The 18,583-nt window shown below is 43.9% G+C and overlaps 1 protein-coding gene across 1 annotated transcript in view; it reads left to right on the top strand.

The window, feature by feature from the left end:
- Positions 1-9,768: 9,768 nt before the first annotated feature.
- The window catches only part of C1H5orf34 (chromosome 1 C5orf34 homolog), a 37,369-nt gene continuing 28,554 nt past the window's right edge, over positions 9,769-18,583 (top strand). The window contains exons 1-4 of the mRNA XM_040339071.1: positions 9,769-10,013; positions 13,705-13,794; positions 15,915-16,474; positions 18,367-18,462. Of these exons, the coding sequence (XP_040195005.1) occupies positions 9,822-10,013; positions 13,705-13,794; positions 15,915-16,474; positions 18,367-18,462 (938 nt within the window). The 5' untranslated portion in view covers positions 9,769-9,821. The remainder of the gene's footprint in view (positions 10,014-13,704; positions 13,795-15,914; positions 16,475-18,366; positions 18,463-18,583) is intronic.

Genomic DNA, 18,583 nt, shown 5'->3' with positions numbered 1-18,583 from the left:
TCGCAGTTCAAGAGCATTGCGCTTTTACTTTTTTATTTTTAACTTGAAGCATCAAATACCGACACTTCATGTCATTCAGCACAGTGCCATTCAGTGCACTGTAAACAAAAGGCATGTCTGCATTTTTCTGCACCGCACATCACACTAGTGTTGTGAACAGGATATACAGAAAACAATTGTTTTCTATATGTCCTTGAGGTGACTGGCGTTTATCCAGTGCAGAAAAATGCTGTTTAAGGCCCCTTTCACACGATCGGACCGTTCAGGTCTGCCTGTCAGTTTTGACAGCGGATCTGAACTGCCGCTCCATGCAGTCCTAAGGAGCGTCGGATGTCAGCGGAGACATGTCTGCTGACATCCGATCCGCCAAAATCGGACGTTTGGCGATACGTCCCCATCCGTCCATGGCTGATCGGATCGGGTGAGATCTGATGAAAATGGACATGCTGTCCGTTTTCATCAGATCGCTCCACAGGAGACAGTGGCGCTGCACAAGCCCCTCCCCGCTCAGTGAGCAGAGAGGAGCTTGTCATCCGCCAGCTCAGCGGAGAGATCTCCCGCTGAGCTGGCGGACTCCGTAGCAATGGATTCTGCCTGTGTGGAAGAGGGCTAAAGCACATAGTCTGAACAAGCCCTTTAGCCTTTTTTTTTGCTTGTAACCATCACATGTCTGGGATGTGGCCTTCTCCTTATGTTTTTAAATATTGTTTAGGCAAGATGGAATGTCCAGTCACAGGATGAACTCCTTTGTTCATGTGTATGATCATCTAACAACTTTTGCCCCACAATAAGTTTTAACTTGCCAGAATTTCTCTAAGCCTAGATCAGGTGTCTCAAACTGGCAGCCCTCCAGCTGTTGCAAAACTACAAGTCCCATCATGCCTCTGCCTATGGGAGTCATGCTTGTAACTTGCAGCTTTGCAGTGCCTCATGGGACTTGTAGTTTTGCATAATCTGAAGGGTGCCAGTTTGAGTTCCCTGGCTTAGTCAGTTCCTTTTTTTTTTTTTTTTCAAGGTAGTCCAGCCATTACTATAGGGGCTGATTGGTATAGGCATAGGTTTGCTTTAAAGCATGGGTGCGCAACCTGTGGCCCTCCAGCTGTTGCAGAACTACAAGTCCCATGAGGCATTGCAAGGCTCCCAAAGCAAACATGAATCCCAGAGGCATGATGGAACTTGTAGTTTTGCAACAGCTGGAGGGACACAGGTTCAGCACCCATGCTTAAAGGATAAGTTCATCTTTTGTAACGCACTACACCCATATTTCGAGTGTAATATGTTATAGATGCAGCAGCTCCCACACCCTCCTGATCCCCTGTTTTGACGGTGAGCAGGGGGAATTTCTCCCCCTGCTCGCTGTCACAATAAAAAATATAAATAAAAAAATCTGCGGCTGTACAGGGCTCCGCACGAGGTACGAGCAGACAGCTTACACGGGCTGTCTGCAAGAGTCCTGCATTGCACCCACGATCAGCTGATGATTGGTGCAATGCTTTGCGGGCTCATAGTAAAAAAATAAAATAAATGCATTTTTTTTTTCACCTGCAAAACAATGTGCATTTATTTTTTTCTATTTTTTTTGCAAAGGTGAACTTATCTTTTAAAGTTTTATGGTATTATTACATTTCAGCAGCAGGTGGCAGTGCAGTTAGAATCCTTTTTAGTTTCAAATCTCTTGGATGATGGTAGGAGCCACAGCTCCAGATTTCCTCTTCAATAAGGGATAGAGAGCATGGAACACTCTGTCTGGTAGTCATTGATAGAGCCATTACCAAGGAATTTCTTGTATGCATTGGAAATTGGGTAGCAGGCAATGAGAATGCATGCTGTAATTTCATAAAATCACAGGGGCGATTGAGAGCAAGAAATATGTCTCCTTAGTAGAAGTCTATAAAAGTTTTTGTGGTACATCAGGAAAGATATGATGATGTGCCCTTCTGAACAAGGAGCAGGATACCTTCTATCTAAATGGCAATTCCTAGTTCTGCAATGACATATTTCTTACATTCTTGGTATTATTGGACCTGTAGTGGTCACTCTTCTCACTGCCTGTCTTCCAGCTCTGGCAGATTGTCCCCCAGTAGTAAGTCTATTTCCTGTAGTACACCTACCTACTCTGATATCCACTTACTGCCTGCTTCCAGCTGCCCGCATCATCCCAGACTGCATTATGTATGAGCACTTAACAGGTTTTGTACATTCATTGTTGTGAGTTATTTATCTTTTCTGTTCTACCTTGTACAAAGACAGTAAATAAAAGATTTTACATTACCTGTAGTGTCTGATTTTTGTGTTTGGGAGGAAGAAGTAACAAATACTAATGTTAGATTGAGTGGTACAAAAATGAAAATTTGGTTGGAAGAAGAAACTGTATGATGTGTGTCAGCGTGATTGTACAGTCTATGTAATTTCCTGTATCTTTACTAAATACAGTAAAACCTTGGATTGCGAGCATAATTCGTTCCAGAAACATGCTTGTAATCCAAAGCACTTGTATATCAAAGCATTTTTTTTACAGGGTATAAAAGAGAAGAGAGGAGAAGTGTAGCAATACATTTTGTACCCTTATTAACTGTAACCATATTGCTACACTTAGAGGTTCCTCTCTTCTTTTTTATACTCGGTTGTGACATGACACTACTCTTATATCAAGACATTGCTTGTATATCAAGGCAGAATTTATTAAAACATTTTGCTTGTCTTGCAAAATGCTCTCAAACCAAGGTTTTACTGTACATCATATGTGCATTTTGTCTAAAGTGGGTTGCAAAGTCTCCTTTTTTTTTTTTTAAAGCTATGTCTTCAGCATTATGTTGACTGTACACATGACAGGAGGAGGAATATGCTTTTAACATTAACATTTCTCTGTGTGAAGAGTGACCTAAACAATTCATTCAATTTTAAAATCAAATAAGGAAGATCCCTACACTATACACCATTGGTAAAATATTTTGTGTAACTTGTGACCAGCTTTACTAAGATCAAAAATGATCTAACTGATCTGATTTGTATGACTTCATCCAAAGTTTGGGAGCACAGTGGATCTTTTGTAGGCTCCCAAACAGCTTCAAATTTCTGTATTTCCTCCAACGCTGTCTATACGCGTCGCAGTGCGGTTGTATGATATCCTTTTAGGTTTACCAATAATTGTGTAGTGAAAGTGCCTACTTTACTAATGAAAATTCAATAGATTGTTTAGGGAGCCAAAGCTGTTGGTTAATCTAAGGCAGGGGTGTCGAAAGCCACATCAGTAGTATGGTTGCCCCCTGAGGTACGCAACGTACGAAGTGCAGGGTTCAGGAGTGAGTTATGTACAGACTGCAGCGATCAGGGTTCAGGAATGCGCGATGTACAGTTCAGAAATTCCCCAGTGTGCTGTTCACATAATGCGGGGCTTGCAGGTTCAAACCCCAATCCCCCCCCCCCCCCAAAGCTTCCTAGCATCTCTTTCAACTCCCTGGCCTGACTCTAGTGCCTCCCTGTGTAGGAAGCTCTGCCTTGCCTTGCATGGAGGTCGTTCCCTCTTTGGAGATCTGTCCACACTGTGAGCGTATGCAGGGATCTGTTTGATCTGGGAGCCGCTAAGCAAAGCTGTTCCTGTGTTTACAAGTGACAGCAGGGAGCAGCGGTGGTGGAATGGAGTTCCACCACGTTCCGGCTGAAAAACTGGGTGCGAGGGCCACATGACAAGGCCTGGTGCGCTGAATTCGGCCCACGAGCCTTGTGTTTGACATATGTGATCTAAGGGGATTGAAAAGAGTTTTCTTGGTGTTGTGCTTTTTCGGGGACAGTTTGCCCACACAATATTTATTAAGTAATTTTTAACGAAGATATTTTTGAATACAAGCCAGTCTATATGACATAGTCTATAATATGAAACTTATTTACTGAGACGTATGATCATACAAAATAGCTACATTTATTGGTTGACAGAAAAACAAATATTTACATGTAATTAAAATACCAATTGTGTTACACGAACGACTTGAAAAATCAATAAAAATACCCGCAAAATGGACATGCAGTCCCGTTGACATAATGCTGTCATGATGCATTCTTAATAGGTTCAATAACCTTGTGTAAATGACAATGAAACAGAACGTCTGTATTTCACACATCTAACCGTTACTATACTGCAGGTAAGTAAGTGGTTAACAATGTGAGATAAATTGGATGTTTTGTTTTGTCACTAGAATTGAAACTATGCAAAAAGAAAAATATAATGAAAAATGTAATCTTTAGAAAAAAATCTAGCAGTTATTGATTAATGAGAATAAATCATAATTGCGGAATATTCAATACTTCAATATTTTAAAGAACAAAATTAATCTAGGAATCTTCATGGGTGTAAAGATATGTTTTCATGCATGGTTCATGTTTGTCTGAGAGTGTGGATCTCCCAGTGTGCCCCTCAGGGTGGGTCCCTGAGTGTCTTTCCCTTTGTCCTCCCTGTAGGAGTGACTCTCTTGAGTATATCTCCCTTCATCGAATTTTTCTTCTCTTATAAGTACTATCTCTGAACAATAAGATTATAAAGATTATACTACGTTCTGCCCAAACAGAATGTGTCCTTAAAGGGGTTGTAAAGGTTAATTTTTTATTTTCTAAATGGGTTCCTTTAAGCTAGTGCATTGTTGGTTCACTTACCTTTTCCTTCAATTTCCCTTCTAAATGTTTTTTTTCTTTGTCTGAATTTCTGACTTCCTGTTCCTCCTCAGTAAGCTGTTCTAAATGACTTTCCACCGCTCAGATGATGGTGGAAAGCTTACTGAGGAGAGGGAATCAGGAAGTGAAGCGTTGCGGCATCACTTCCCGGTTCCCTACTGCGTAACCCCCGCGGGCGTCTACGCCCGGAAGTGGGTGCAAATACCTTTATTATACAGGTATCTGCACCCCCCTGAAAGGTGCCAAATGTGATACCGGAGGGGGGGAGGGTTCCGAAAAGCCGAGGTTCCATTTTTGTGTGGACCTCCGCTTTAAAGGAGACTTAACTGAAAAAAAAAAGGTTAATTATATCCACAAGGGCTTTTTTTTTTGCCACTACTATCCCTTTTATACTGGCTTTTAAAATGTACAAATACAGCGATTTAGAAATCAGATGAAAGTTCAGGGACAATTACTCCAAATCAGGATCTCACTATGTTTGCCACCATGTTCGTGTTTCTTTGTAAAACGGTGCAAAAAAAACAAAAAAAAAACACAAGGGGGTTATTTACTAAAGGCAAATCCACTTTGCACTACAAGTGCACTTGAAATTGCACTTGGAAGTGCAGTCGCTGTAGATCCGAGGGGGACATGCAAGGAAAATAAAAAACAGCATTTTAGCTTGCACATAATTGGATGATAAAATCAGCAGAGCTTCCCCTCATTTCAGATCTTCCCCTCAGATTTACAGCGACTTTCAGTGCACTTTGCACTTGTAGTTTGTGTAGCGCCTGTGTACTTTTAGTACAGATGCAATGTCAAATTTAGTTGGAGGATGAGAGAGTTACTTTGCTCTCATCCATGTTGATCTGTTTAGATTTGGATTCTGCCGTGCTGGGCCATCCCGCGGTTCTATTCTGTGTTCCAGGGATGCTCTTCCATCCCTGGATAGCAGGTGGCGCCAGAGGGGTCCGGGCGGAGGCGCCTTTCTCCAGCAGCCAATCAGAGGAGTGTTTCCCTCGCGGGGCATGCTGGGGGAGGGTATATCTGTGGCAGACGCCATTTTGTGGGGTTCTTCGCATGTTCCTGGTTCCAGGTGCGGCACCCACCTTTAGGATGTGCGCACATCACGGGCCCCGGCCTACCAGGCGGGGGCGCACGTGCTACGTGGAGTTCCTGACTCTGGGTCCTCATGGCCCGGAGCAACTGATGCTGCCAAGGGACCCCAGTGACTTACATGCCGTCCCAATCTAACCAGCGGCTCCTAAGGGGGTAGCGCTACATTTGTAAAGTGTAGTGTAAAGTGGATTTGCCTTTCGTAAATAACCCCCAATGTGTTTTGTTATATAAAAACATATTTTTTTTGCACCGTTTTACATATGCACATAATGTAATCTACGAGCGCTGTATTTTTGGGACTGTATTTGTCAGGTGATTTAGCACTTGATGAACAGCAGCTGCAGAACATTTTGAATCTTTCAGAAATTGAACATAGCGCGAGTATTTATATGTTTTTTTTTAATGTTCCTGTTCCTGCTGCGGCCTTTGCTGTCTTTGGGGGCAGCAGCAGGGCCAGTCCAGAGGGGCTCAGAAGGGAAAGGTGATCCCCCTGCCTTTGCGCTGCTCCATCTACCTGGTAATACTGTACACCCTTTGTGCTCTGCTGCTTAAGTCACTATGGTACTACCTCCATTGGAACAGACACTCTGCTGCTCCCCTTCGCCTAAGCCAGGACCACCAGACATGTGAGCACTGCTGAGGCCACTCATGGAAGCAATGTGTAATGTTGAGAAAGTCAACCTTTACCAGCAAAGGAGCCTTTGTATTGGCAGCCATGGATGAAAAGTAGCGTAAGCATAGCTCCCAACTGTCCCGGATTTTGAGGGACTGTCCCTGATTTGGAGCAATGTCCCTCTGTCCCTCTTTCCTTTTCATTAGTCCCTCATTTTGGTCTGATCTATATAGTTGTATATAAAATGCACCTTTTATCTTTCTAAAATCAGGTTGGCACGGCTGCGCAAAACGCAGGCTCTTTAATTCTATATGGCAAGCGCGTACACGCCTGCAGCGTGTCCCCAGGGCTGATGCGCATGGTCGGCGGGCACAATGTCCGCCAGGCACCCGCGATTGCTCCTGACAGAGCCAGAACGGGGATCTGTGTGTGTAAACACACAAATCTCGGTTCTTTTAAGGGAGTAGAGACAGATCGTGTGTTCCTACTAAGTAGGAACAGCGATATGTCTCCTCCCCCAGTTAGTCCTATCCCCCCACATATAGAACACACACACTGTGGGAACACATTTAACCCCTCGATTGCCCCCTATTTTTAACCCCTACCCTGCCAGTGACATTTATACAGTAATCAGTGGCTATTTTTAGCTCTGATCGCTGTATAAATGTCACTGGTCCCACAAAAGTGTCAAAAGTGCCCAATCTGTCGATTGCAATGTCGCAGTCCTGATAAAAATCATAGCTCTCAACTGTCCCTGATTTGGAGCAATGTCCCTCTTTCCCCCTCATTTGTCCCTCATTTTGGTCTGATCTATATGGTTTTATATAAAATGCACTTTTTATCTTTCATTTATCCAATTTCTAAATTGCTGCATTTGTAAATTTTAAAAGTCAATATAAAGGAATAATAGTAGTAAAAGAAAAGCCCTTGTGAATTTAATGAACCTTTTTTTTGGTAAATTCTCCTTTAACCACTTAAGACCCGGACCAAAATGCAGCTAAAGGACCCGGACAGTTTTTGCGATTCGGCACTGCGTTGCTTTAACTGACAATTGCGCGGTCGTGCGACGTGGCTCCCAAACAAAATTGGCGTCCTTTTTTTCCCACAAATAGAGCTTTCTTTTTGTGGTATTTGATCACCTCTGCGGTTTTACTTTTTTGCGCTATAAACAAAAATAGAGTGACAATTTCGAAAAAAAATGCAATATTTTTTACTTTTTTATATAATAAATATCCCCCAAAAATATATAAAAACATTGTTTTTCCTCAGTTTAGGCCGATACGTATTCTTCTACCTATTTTTGGTAAAAAAAAATCACAATAAGCGTTTATCGATTGGTTTGTGCAAAATTTTTAGCGTTTACAAAATAGGGGATAGTTTTATTGCATTTTTATTATTATTTTTTTTTACTACTAATGGTGGCGATCAGCAATTTTTTTCGTGAGTGCGACATTATGGCGGACACATCAGACAATTTTGACACATTTTTGGGACCATTGTCATTTTCACAGCAAAAAATGCTATAAAAATGCATTGTTTACTGTGAAAATGACAATTGCAGTTTGGGAGTTAACCACTAGGGGGCGCTGAAGGGGTTAAGTGTGACCTCATATGTGTTTCTAACTGTAGGGGGGCGGGACGTGTGACGTCATTGATCGCCTTTCCCTATATCAGGGAACAGACGATCAATGACAGCACCACAGTGAAGAACGGGGAAGCTGTGTTTACACATAGCTCTCCCCGTTCTTCAGCTCCGGGGACCGATCGCGGGGATCTGCGGCGGCGAACTGGTCCGCGGGTCCCGCGGCCACGGAGCGGGTCGTGGGCCCGCGCCCGCGACCCACGGCTGGGCACTTAAAGAGGACGTACAGGTACGTGCTTGTGCCCAGCCGTGCCATTCTGCCGACGTATATGTGCAGGAGGTGGTCCTTAAGTGGTTAAGGGTGTGTGACAGGGGGCGTGTCCTATGCCTACATACGTTTGCTAGTAGGTGTCCCTCATTCCCATCTCAAAATGTTGGGAGGTATGTAAAAATGGCAGATCGCCGGTGCATTGCCACGAAATGAGATTTGCCATCGGATGAGATGGTCCGCCTCCATCACATCCTATTGGCTCACTCCTGTCACGTGACATATTTAAACGTCAAGTATCGACGCGAACATCAGTCTCAGCTAGGCTATCATAGGGAGAGGATCTCCTCTCCCTGTGATAGCTGAAGCTGCACGGAGCTGGTGCACGGAGCTATTTGCGTAGTGCTGCGCCTGCGCACTACTACTTTACCTGCACCCGATGCTCTACTTTCTGTTCCCCGTTCCCTGAGCCTTAACGGGGGACGGGGAGTAGAGCTGCGGGCGCGGGGTGTAGTTAGCACTGGCGGGAGGCACGCTGACAGCGCTATCGGGCATTGGGATCCCGATAGCGCTGTGGATCTATCGCGCTCGCTGGGAGGCATGACAGCGCTATCGGGCAGAGGGATCCCGATATCGCTATAGATCGCGAAGTGACATTGTAATGAAGGAGAACATTTATTAGCCTGACATTGTAATAAAGGAGAACATTTATTAGCCTAGTAAATGTATGAGCTTCTGTGGCCCGATTCCGCTCTCGGAATCGGGCCACAGAGGCCATGTGAGCTCCGTGCAGCTTCAGCTATCACAGGGAGAGGAGATCCTCTCCCTATGATAGCCTAGCTGAGACTGATGTTCGCGTCGATACTTGACGTTTAAATATGTCTCGTGACAGGAGTGAGCCAATAGGATGTGATGGAGGCGGACCATCTCATCCGATGGCAAATCTCATTTCGTGGCAATGCACCGCCATTACAGTAAAAAAAAAATATTATAAAAATGCCATAAATATATCCCCTATTTTGTAGACGCTACAACTTTTGCGCTTAATGGGATTTTTTTTTACTGTACTTCTTATTGCCATTTTGCATTTTATAAACTCTTTTACTAATATCATGTGACATAAAAAATTTGAACTGACACGATTTTATTCTCTAGGATAGGGTGTCTGCTTTCATAAATGATATCATGTTTGGGGGTTTTACATAATTTTCAGAACCAAAATGATTTTATACACGTGTGCAATAAAAAACAAAAACAAAACGGCAGTGAAAGGGTTCATATTTACGTTTAATTCCACTATAACATTAATGCAGTGGCCATGTTTCCTGAGCCTTGGTCTATGAATGTTACACAATACAAGCTCCGTGGATGGAGACATCCCTGAGGGAGAGTTGGTTCTCTAGTGATCGGCGTAACTTGGTTGCTAAGTGACAGGAACTTAGAGCTACACCCCGCCCCTCCACATCCACTCTCCAATCAACATGTCCTCAGTAGTCCCTTGGAGCACTCTGATTGGATGGTGGGTGGGTGTAGCGCAACAGAAAGTCCCTGTAGAGAAGTAGGAAGCCCAGGTACACTTCCTGTACAGGAGAATAATGTCCTCTGGCTGCAGGCTCTTCCTTTTCTCTGATGACTCTGTGGAGGTTCAGTATGGAGGTGAAGGGAGGCTCTGCCTGTCACCCTGCGGCACTGAGTTCCTGTGTAAGAAGCCTCTGCTTGGAGCTCACCCTGTACAGAAGCCAGAGAGGGGGAGACACAGGACTGAGTTTGTGACAAGCAGCTGCCGGGTAAGGAGAGAGCAGATGATAAGGACCAACCCAGACACATTCTACACTGAGGGGGGATCTACTAATACTGCAGGGTGCAAAATCTGGTGCAGCTCTGCATAGAAACCAATCGGCTTCTTCATCTATGTCCATGTCCCCCCCCCCCTTAACCCAACACAGCAGCTGTAGAGTGTGTCACAGCGGCAATGCTTTGCTTCACCGTCCCCGGAAAAAAGTGCATAGGGGCTATTGCACCACCAGTGTAGGTGGTATGGTCATTACAGGGTTAAAACACGTCTCCCTGCTGCCTGGCAAATGCCCTCTGAAAAGTGATCCCCCCACAGATTGCTTTTCAGAGGGGTAGCAAGGGCGGCCGTTAGTATACCTAAGCCCTAACATTCAATTTTTCAATTTGTGGGATTGCCTCCCCCTTCTCGAGGTCTATGCAGTACTGATGCAGAGAGGTTTCCCCTCTTCCACGACCGCGCTATAGGTGAATATTGGGTACAGCACGGTCGCACATCTCCCGGAGGGCATCTATTGACATCCTCCCAGAACCCTGCCCCTCCCCGCGCGCCCCTGGGGCGTTCATCAGGAACACAGCAGATCAGGGTAACGGGCCAATCACAGCAGCTCTTTACCAGCAATCCACACAAGGGACATCTACACTGATAATCGGTGCAGCCTCATCAGTGCAGGAGAAAAATTACTTATTAAAAATTTTTTTTTATCAGAAACTGATAAAAAAATGTTTTATATATTTATTTTTTTGGCCTTTTTTTTTTTTTATTAGAAAAAAAAAAAAAAAACCCAGAGGTGATTAACCGCTTGTCAACCGCACGCCGTCAAATGACGGCGGGCGGAAGACTCTATTGTTCTGACAGGATGTCATATGACGTCCTGTCATTGAAAGCCGCTAGGGGGCGCGCGCGCGCACCCGTCGCGTTACTGGGAAAACAGTGCGCGTGCCCGGCAGCCGCGATGGCCGCCAGGCACCTGCGATTGCCCAGTAACTGAGAACTGAACTGTCAGGGAGAGAGGAGACCGATCTGTGTCTCTTGTACATAGGCACACAGATCGGTCACCTCCCCCAGTCACCCCCTCCCCCTACAGTTAGAACACTGACTAGGCTACATATTTAACCCCTTCCCCGCCCCCTAGTGGTTAACCCCTTCCCTGCCAGTCACATTTATACAGTAATTAGTGCATATTTATAGCACTGTTCACTGTATAAATGTGAATGGTGTTAAAAGTGTCCGATGTGTCCGCTATAATGTCGCAGTCCCGAAAAAAATCGCAGATCGCCGCCATTCCTAGTAAAAAAATAAATAATGAAAAAATCATAATTATGTCCCCTATTTTGTAGGCAATATAACTTTTGCGCAAACCAGTCACTATACGGTTATTGCGATTTGTTTTTTTTTTTTTGTTTTTTTTTTACCAAAAATATGTAGAATAATACGTATCGGCCTAAACTGAGATAAAATGTATTTTTTTTATTTTTTTTAAATGGGATATTTATTATAGTAAAAAATATTGTGTTTTTTTTTCAAATTTGTCGCTCTATTTTTGTTTATAGCCCAAAAAATAAAAACCGCAGAGGTGATCAAATACCACCAAAAGAAAGCTCTATTTGTGGGGGGGAAAAAAGGACGTAAATTTTGTTTGGGAGCCACGTCGCACGACCGCGCAATTGTCAGTTAAAGCAACGCAGTCCCGAAAGCTAAAATTTCGTCTGGGCAGGAAGGGGGTGTATGTGCTCAGTAGGCAAGTGGTTAAATACCACAGAAAGAAAGCTCTATCTGTCTCAAAAAACATAAAAAAATTAGTTTGGGTACAGCATTGTATGATCGCGCAATTGTCATTCAAAGTGTGACGGAACTGAAAGATGATGATTGGCCTGGGGAGGAAGGGGTGAAAGTGCGCAGTAAGCAAGTGGTTAAAGGCTAAATTCACCATTCTGAAAAAAAAATGTTTTACTTTTTTCACTGTAGTCTGCAGAGCGTTTCACCCACTGGATGTGGATCACGGGTGCAATGTCAGGCTCCAGCTTCTCCTCTACTTTCAAGTTGGGGCCACGACCGAGTTAGCGCTCGTTTTAGTAGCGCTGTTTAAGCTGCGCTTTTTTGCTTTTAACCCCCGCTAGCGTGCGAAAAAGGGGTTAAAAGTGCCCGTGTTGCTGCCCCAGTGTGAAAGTTGCCTTAGAGCTGTAGGAAGTGCGAATGGACTGAGAGTAATGATCAGTAATCTCACAGTCCATTGAAACTACAAATCCATTTGCTGTGGTGGAAGATCCCTATGAATGAATCGTGTGACTGCGGCCCTGTACAGCCACACCGATTTCAAATGTGACAGTGGCTGCAGGGGAGAGGAACCCTCACCTGCTGTCACAGGCAATAGGGGGAGGGGGGCCTGCTAAGGTGGAGAGGGGGGGGGGGTCTGTCTATGGACTTCAAATCGCATCAAAGTTGGACCAAAGTAGTGCAGAGACTACTTTGAAGTCGCTACGACTTACAGTCACACAGATCTGAATGGTACTTATTGAAAATCGTGGGGTACAGCTTGTCATGCGACTTTTCAGTCCCAAGTCGCAGAAGTGTAAAGCCCCTTTCACACTACTGCGACTTAAAAGTCACACAATTTTGCTGTGAATTTGCAGCCACGATTTCAGGGAATGCCTGTGTAAATTGAGGTCTATGGACCTCAACTCGCATTAAAGTGAGACATAAGTAGTACAGGGACTACTTTTGAAGTCAGTGTGACTTGAAGTCGCACAGATATGAAGGGTACTCATTGGAAATCATGGGGTACAACTTGTCATGTGACTTTGCAGTGCCAAGTCACAGGACAAGTCACACTAGTATGAAAGGGGCCTTAAAGCGGAGGTTCACCCGTACAATATACCTTTTCCCCTTAGATTGATGCTCGTTTTGTCTAGGGGAATCGGCTAGTTGTTTTAAAATATGTGCAGTACTTACGGTTTACGAGATGCATCCTCTCCGTCGCTTCCGGGTATGGGCTGCGGGACTGGGCGTTCCTATTTTGATTGACAGTCTTCCGAGAGGCTTCCGACGGTCGCATCCATCGCGTCACGATTTTCCGAAAGAAGCCGAACGTCGGTGCGCAGGCGCAGTATAGAGCCGCACCGACGTTCGGCTTCTTTCGGCTACTAGTGACGCGATGGATGCGACCGTCGGAAGCCTCTCGGAAGACTGTCAATCAAGAAGGAACGCCCGCTCCCAAAGACCCATACCTGGAAGCGACGGAGAAGATGCATCTCGAAAACGGTAAGTACGGCTCATATTTTAAAACAAATAGCCGATTCCCCTAGACCGAACGAGCATGAAGCTAAGGGGATTGTTTAAAAAAATATATTAATGGGTGAACTCCCGCTTTAAGCAGACTATAGAGGGGTAGTTTTTTTTATTATTCAGCCAGCGGGTTGAATGGGGAAAAATAAAATAAATATCAGGTTTTTCTATTCACACAAAGGAGGTAGATGGAGGAATATCCCTGCCAGGACATTGGATTCTGACAGCGGGACTCGCCACTGTTGAACACACTGATAAGCGACAGCCGCTGATCAACAAAAGATTTGCAGAACGTCCCTTTTTGAAAGAAGTTGGTCAATGTGCTATGAAATAAGGGGGAAAAAATAAAAAATCTGAAATATTCCACTTCCTTAATTTCTTTCATTTCTTTTGTTCTTTAGGATCAAGTTCTTCAGGCCCTGAACTTTCGCAACACTTTTTCTAGCCGTCCTTTTCTGCCATCAAGTCTCATCCCTGCGGAGAAAAGAACTGTATGTATTTTATCCACCTCCTGTGTGAAGATGTTGTTGCTTTTATGACAATTTCCAGCCTTTTACACAAATGTAGCAAAAAGGACTTTCTAAATATTAGACACCAAACTTGGAGATATTGCTGAGAAATATTGTGGATTTGGATAAACCGGGAAAGTGTCACTTTATAGAGAAGCTTGAAAAGGAATTTCCTATACAGTAAATGTTTAAAGTATACCTAAATGGTAAAAACCTTTTTGTTTTTATGTTTTTTTTTTTTATTTTTATTTTTATGTTTTTAGCCTCTGTTAGGGGGCTCCACATTCCTATTTGACCTGTCTTGCTTTTATCAACAAAAGAGAGAAAATATCCCAAATTTTGGGTTGTCACCAGAACAGGAGGAGAGGGGAAATCTTCCAATGGGGACAATTTCAAGTTCTTGTGACAACCAGGGATTTCCTCACTTTGAAAAAATTTCCTCTTGCGTCCTTTTTTTTTTTTGTCTATGGTAGTGGTTTTCAAACTGTGGCCTGCGGAACAGATGCGGACCTTTGCTTGCCTTTATCCCGCCTTATTCCTCCCAATGATACAGGGCACTGTTGTGCCAACTGACACCAATAATGGGGTACCATTCCTCCTTCGATTGAACAATTGGGGTACAACCAGCCTATCAGATTTTACATAGGATGCATTAATGTGAAAAAACACGAACCTTTACAACCCCTTTAATCCACCTCTGAGAAATCCTCTTATCTTTTTTTCAGTAAGATAAAAACCAACACACAGAGAAATCTGCCCTTTCTTCCCACTGTGTTATGATTGACGGGTCATTTGCTCATCTCATGCACAAGCCTGAGAGAGACATTCTGTCACGTATACCACATGCAGGCATCCAGCAGGGGGGTGATCGGATCAGTTGGCTGCACTTAAAGCAATCGGGACCAGATGAAGAAGTGAAAATATATATTTATTAAAGCTAATGACACGCTTGAAAACCAACACCAGTAAACCATAAACAAGTAATGAACACCGCAAACCTAATAAAACACCTAAGTAACTAACTATATACAAGTGAAAGGAACACACATAAGCAAAACAAGACAGGGACAAGTGCTAAGGGAAACAGGAAGCCAGGTTATGGGAGCATAAGGTCGGCAAAGGGAGCAGGAAGGAATAGGTCTCTGGATAAGGATTCAGGACAAGACAGGAACAGGCCAGGCTCGGGCAGGGACACGGCTTGCAGGGAAAATACTGAAGCACTGGATCTTGGTGCAAGGTGGGTTTATAAACCCCCTCCCCAGCAGTCCTAATTACCTGTATGGTCCATCTGCTGGTAGCCACCAGAACTACACCCTTTGGTTCTACACACACCAGTGCCACCAGCAAGTGACCCAAGCAATGATACTGGTCCTGATGACACATTGAGTGTACTTTCCCAACTTTATTTAGGACCCCAATCCAAACCCTTTCCCTGTCTATGCACATGCGCAGGAGTGACATTGGGCCATGAGCGCACTCTGCTTTTTGACTACCCTGGCGTGGGGTTCGTCCTCACAACGTTGCCTGGCCAAGAAGTGTAGAGGTGGGCAGGGAGTCTGGTGACATCATGGCTTCCGCCCACCGAGCACCGGAACAACAGACCCACCCACTGAATCCAGAGTTTTGCAGGGCACCAAATACAGAAGGGGGAGATATTTGAATGGTAAGGATACATACAGGAGGCATGTATATCCCTATAGATCAGCACTGTGCCAGTACTTTCTAAATGATGAGAGTGGATTTACATCCTCTTTAAAAAAAAAAAAAAAAAGTGCATCCCCCCCCCCCCAAAAAGTTTGCATTTTAAAAACTGTTCTGCAAATGCCACGTGACTCAAGTAATTGCAAAACCCACCAATCTAGGGCAGTGATGGTGAACCTTGGCACCTCAGATATTTTGGAACTGTGTTCTAACAAAATTTCTAGCAAAAAATAGAGATTTTTACATGTAAGCAATAGTGTCAAAAAAAGGCCAAGTGGTTAAAATATTTGAAATGGACAAAAAACAGTGTCCAAGCCGAAATCTGTATTTTGCTAATGATTGACAGAAGGATATGATAATGCAATGAATGATGGATATTTTTTTTTTTCTTGATTTCTCAGAGCCTTATGAAGGATATATCTGAAGTCACATGGCCCTCTGTGGATGATGACGCCGGGTGTGTGACACGTCTTGAAGATGGCGGTGTAAAGGTTTCCTCGGTAGATGGACATGCCCATTTATACATGCCCATCTCTCAGCAGGAGTTCACAGTGGAGTTTTTATGTCAGCTCAGCTGTATCTCCACATCACAGAACAAAGAGAACCCAGTGGGCAGTGAACTGAACCCAAGTGATAAAACTAGAGACAGTAGAATATGGAAATATTCCTCCTGTGTGCTGCAAGAAGACTCCCAATCATGTGTGACAAAGCACGCCTTCCAGTATACATGGCTAGTGCAGCGCTATTCTACAGTGGCATGTCCGCTGTCATTCCACCAACCCATGAACTTGGCTCTTCATTTCCACACACAGTCCACACAAAGCGATACAGAGCGATCCCCAGATATTTGTACGGTTATTGATGACGATGATGATGAGTGCTCAAAACATCTCAGGAAAGGAGCTTCATCTCTTTTACCACGAGCCCTGCCTCTCAGCTGTCCTGCACCACACCTGCACAGGTACTTCTTTGGTGCCCTGTGTATTGTCTGCTGCTCTGCCCTGGGCCATATAATGCTAAATACAGAATTTGGACACCTGTTGGGCACATGTGCATGTCCTGATTTTCTGCAGGCCACAAAGTCAGGAGAGTGTTTGCCAGAAGCTCATCTCTGTCCACAAGTTGTTGTAAATGGCGGGGGAATGCATCAGAGTAGTGCACTTACTCCTGAGCTTCACTTTGTAAAGAATACTAAATCGCATGCAAGGAAAATAAAAAACAGCATTTTTGATTGCACATGATTGGGTTTTAGAAAGCCGCAGCGCTTTCCCTCAGGTCTAGAGCAACTGCACTTTCAATGCACAGTATGCCTTTAGTATATCAATCCCATTGACTGCTTCTGCATCCATCTACTGCTCCCCGATCACTGCTGGTGCCCTTCTGAAAATTCCAAAGTATAATACACAGATGCATGCTTTGCAACCCTCCCATAATGCAGTGCATTGGTGTCTGAATTCAAAAGCTCAGAATGCAAAAATTACACAATGAGAGGATAAGCGAGCACTTACCAACTAGGGTGGGACTACAGCTTGCAAAACCTTTCGACCAAAAGCTTTAAATCCACTTATTATTCCTAAATCCCTGCCCCCCAGCTCGGGGGGCTCAATCATTTATTTTTGACAGATCGCTGTACTAACACAAGTGATGTTTGTACAGCGATCTCCCTCTTTGTGTTTTGACAGGGGGACCCCCCCTGACAGAACACATATGACATTGGCTGCATGCCCGTTCGACAATACCCACGGTGAGACCGCCTTCTGTCGGACAGGGAGCTTTACACGTGGGCTGAATGTCGGACGGTTTCTACTGTACTGGCTGATTTCTGACAATAATCGGCCCATGCATATCTGACATAAGCTATACTTAGATAGCAAGCAACACTTGCATGGAGTGGATGCTTTATTTCCTGCCTGTACTCTACTGACTTATTGAATAGCTAATATCGTCACACATTCCAAAGTTATAAGGGACATGCTAAAGGCAAACAGTACACAGTCTAGGAGGGGAAATGTTCCTCATCCAAAGATTTCCCTGGCCCTCGAGAACCCAGCAGAACCAGGGCTTTTAAAGAGACCCTATCCCTGTTCTAGTTTTATTTTATCACCCCTGAAAAAAACAAGCATCATCCTGTTATATCATCTTTCTAATGATAAATATCATTAAAGTGGAGGTTCACCCAAAATATACATTTTTAACATTAGATTGAGGCTAATTAAGGGGAGCAGAAACGGGTATTTTTTTTAAAATCAATGCCGTACTTACCGTTGTAGAGATAGATGTTCTCCCGCCGATCCGGGTATGGGCTGCGGGACTGGGCGTTCCTATTTGATTGACAGCCTTCCGACCGTCGCATACATCGCGTCACGAGTTTCCAAAAGTAGCCGAACGTCGGTGCGCAGGCGCCGTATAGAGCCGCACCGACATTCGGCTTCTTTCGGCAACTGGTGACGCGCTGTATGCGACCGTCGGAAGGCTGTCAATCAAATAGGAACGCCCAGTCCCGAAGATCATACCCGGAAGCGGCGGGAGAAAAATCTATCTCTACAACGGTAAGTACGGCATTGATTTAAAAAAAAAATACCCGTTTCTGCTCCCCTTAATTAGCCTCAATCTAATGTTAAATTTTTTTTTTCGGGTGAACTCCCGCTTTAACAATCTCATTCTATATGATGGTGAATATAATACGAATATCATCACATTTTTAAAATTATTGTATACAAGGGCTGTGTTTGTATATGTCATATCAATAAAAAAAAAATGTAGTTTTATATTGGTTATTTTTGTATTTCAGTTGCCCAGTGTAGGCTTTGATTAAGGTGAAATTCTCAACTATAATATTTCTTTTATTTATAGATGGAATTTTTCTAATTTCACTTTGGAACAAGAAGATTTTCTGACCGCTCATCCTCTGCCTTTAAAAGTGATGATTCACAATGGTGTCCTTTACAGGTTAGATATGTTGATGACTATTTTACATTTTTTTTAGCATATTTTAGGCTATCTAGCAAATATATCCAAATACAGCTAACATCCTAAGGCCCCTTTCACATGTACGGATTCCATGAGGATC

The sequence above is a fragment of the Rana temporaria genome, chromosome 1 (genome assembly GCF_905171775.1).
Source record: "Rana temporaria chromosome 1, aRanTem1.1, whole genome shotgun sequence".
In the NCBI taxonomy this organism is placed as follows: Eukaryota; Metazoa; Chordata; class Amphibia; order Anura; family Ranidae; genus Rana; species Rana temporaria.
This window is presented reverse-complemented; position numbering and strand designations above follow the sequence as displayed.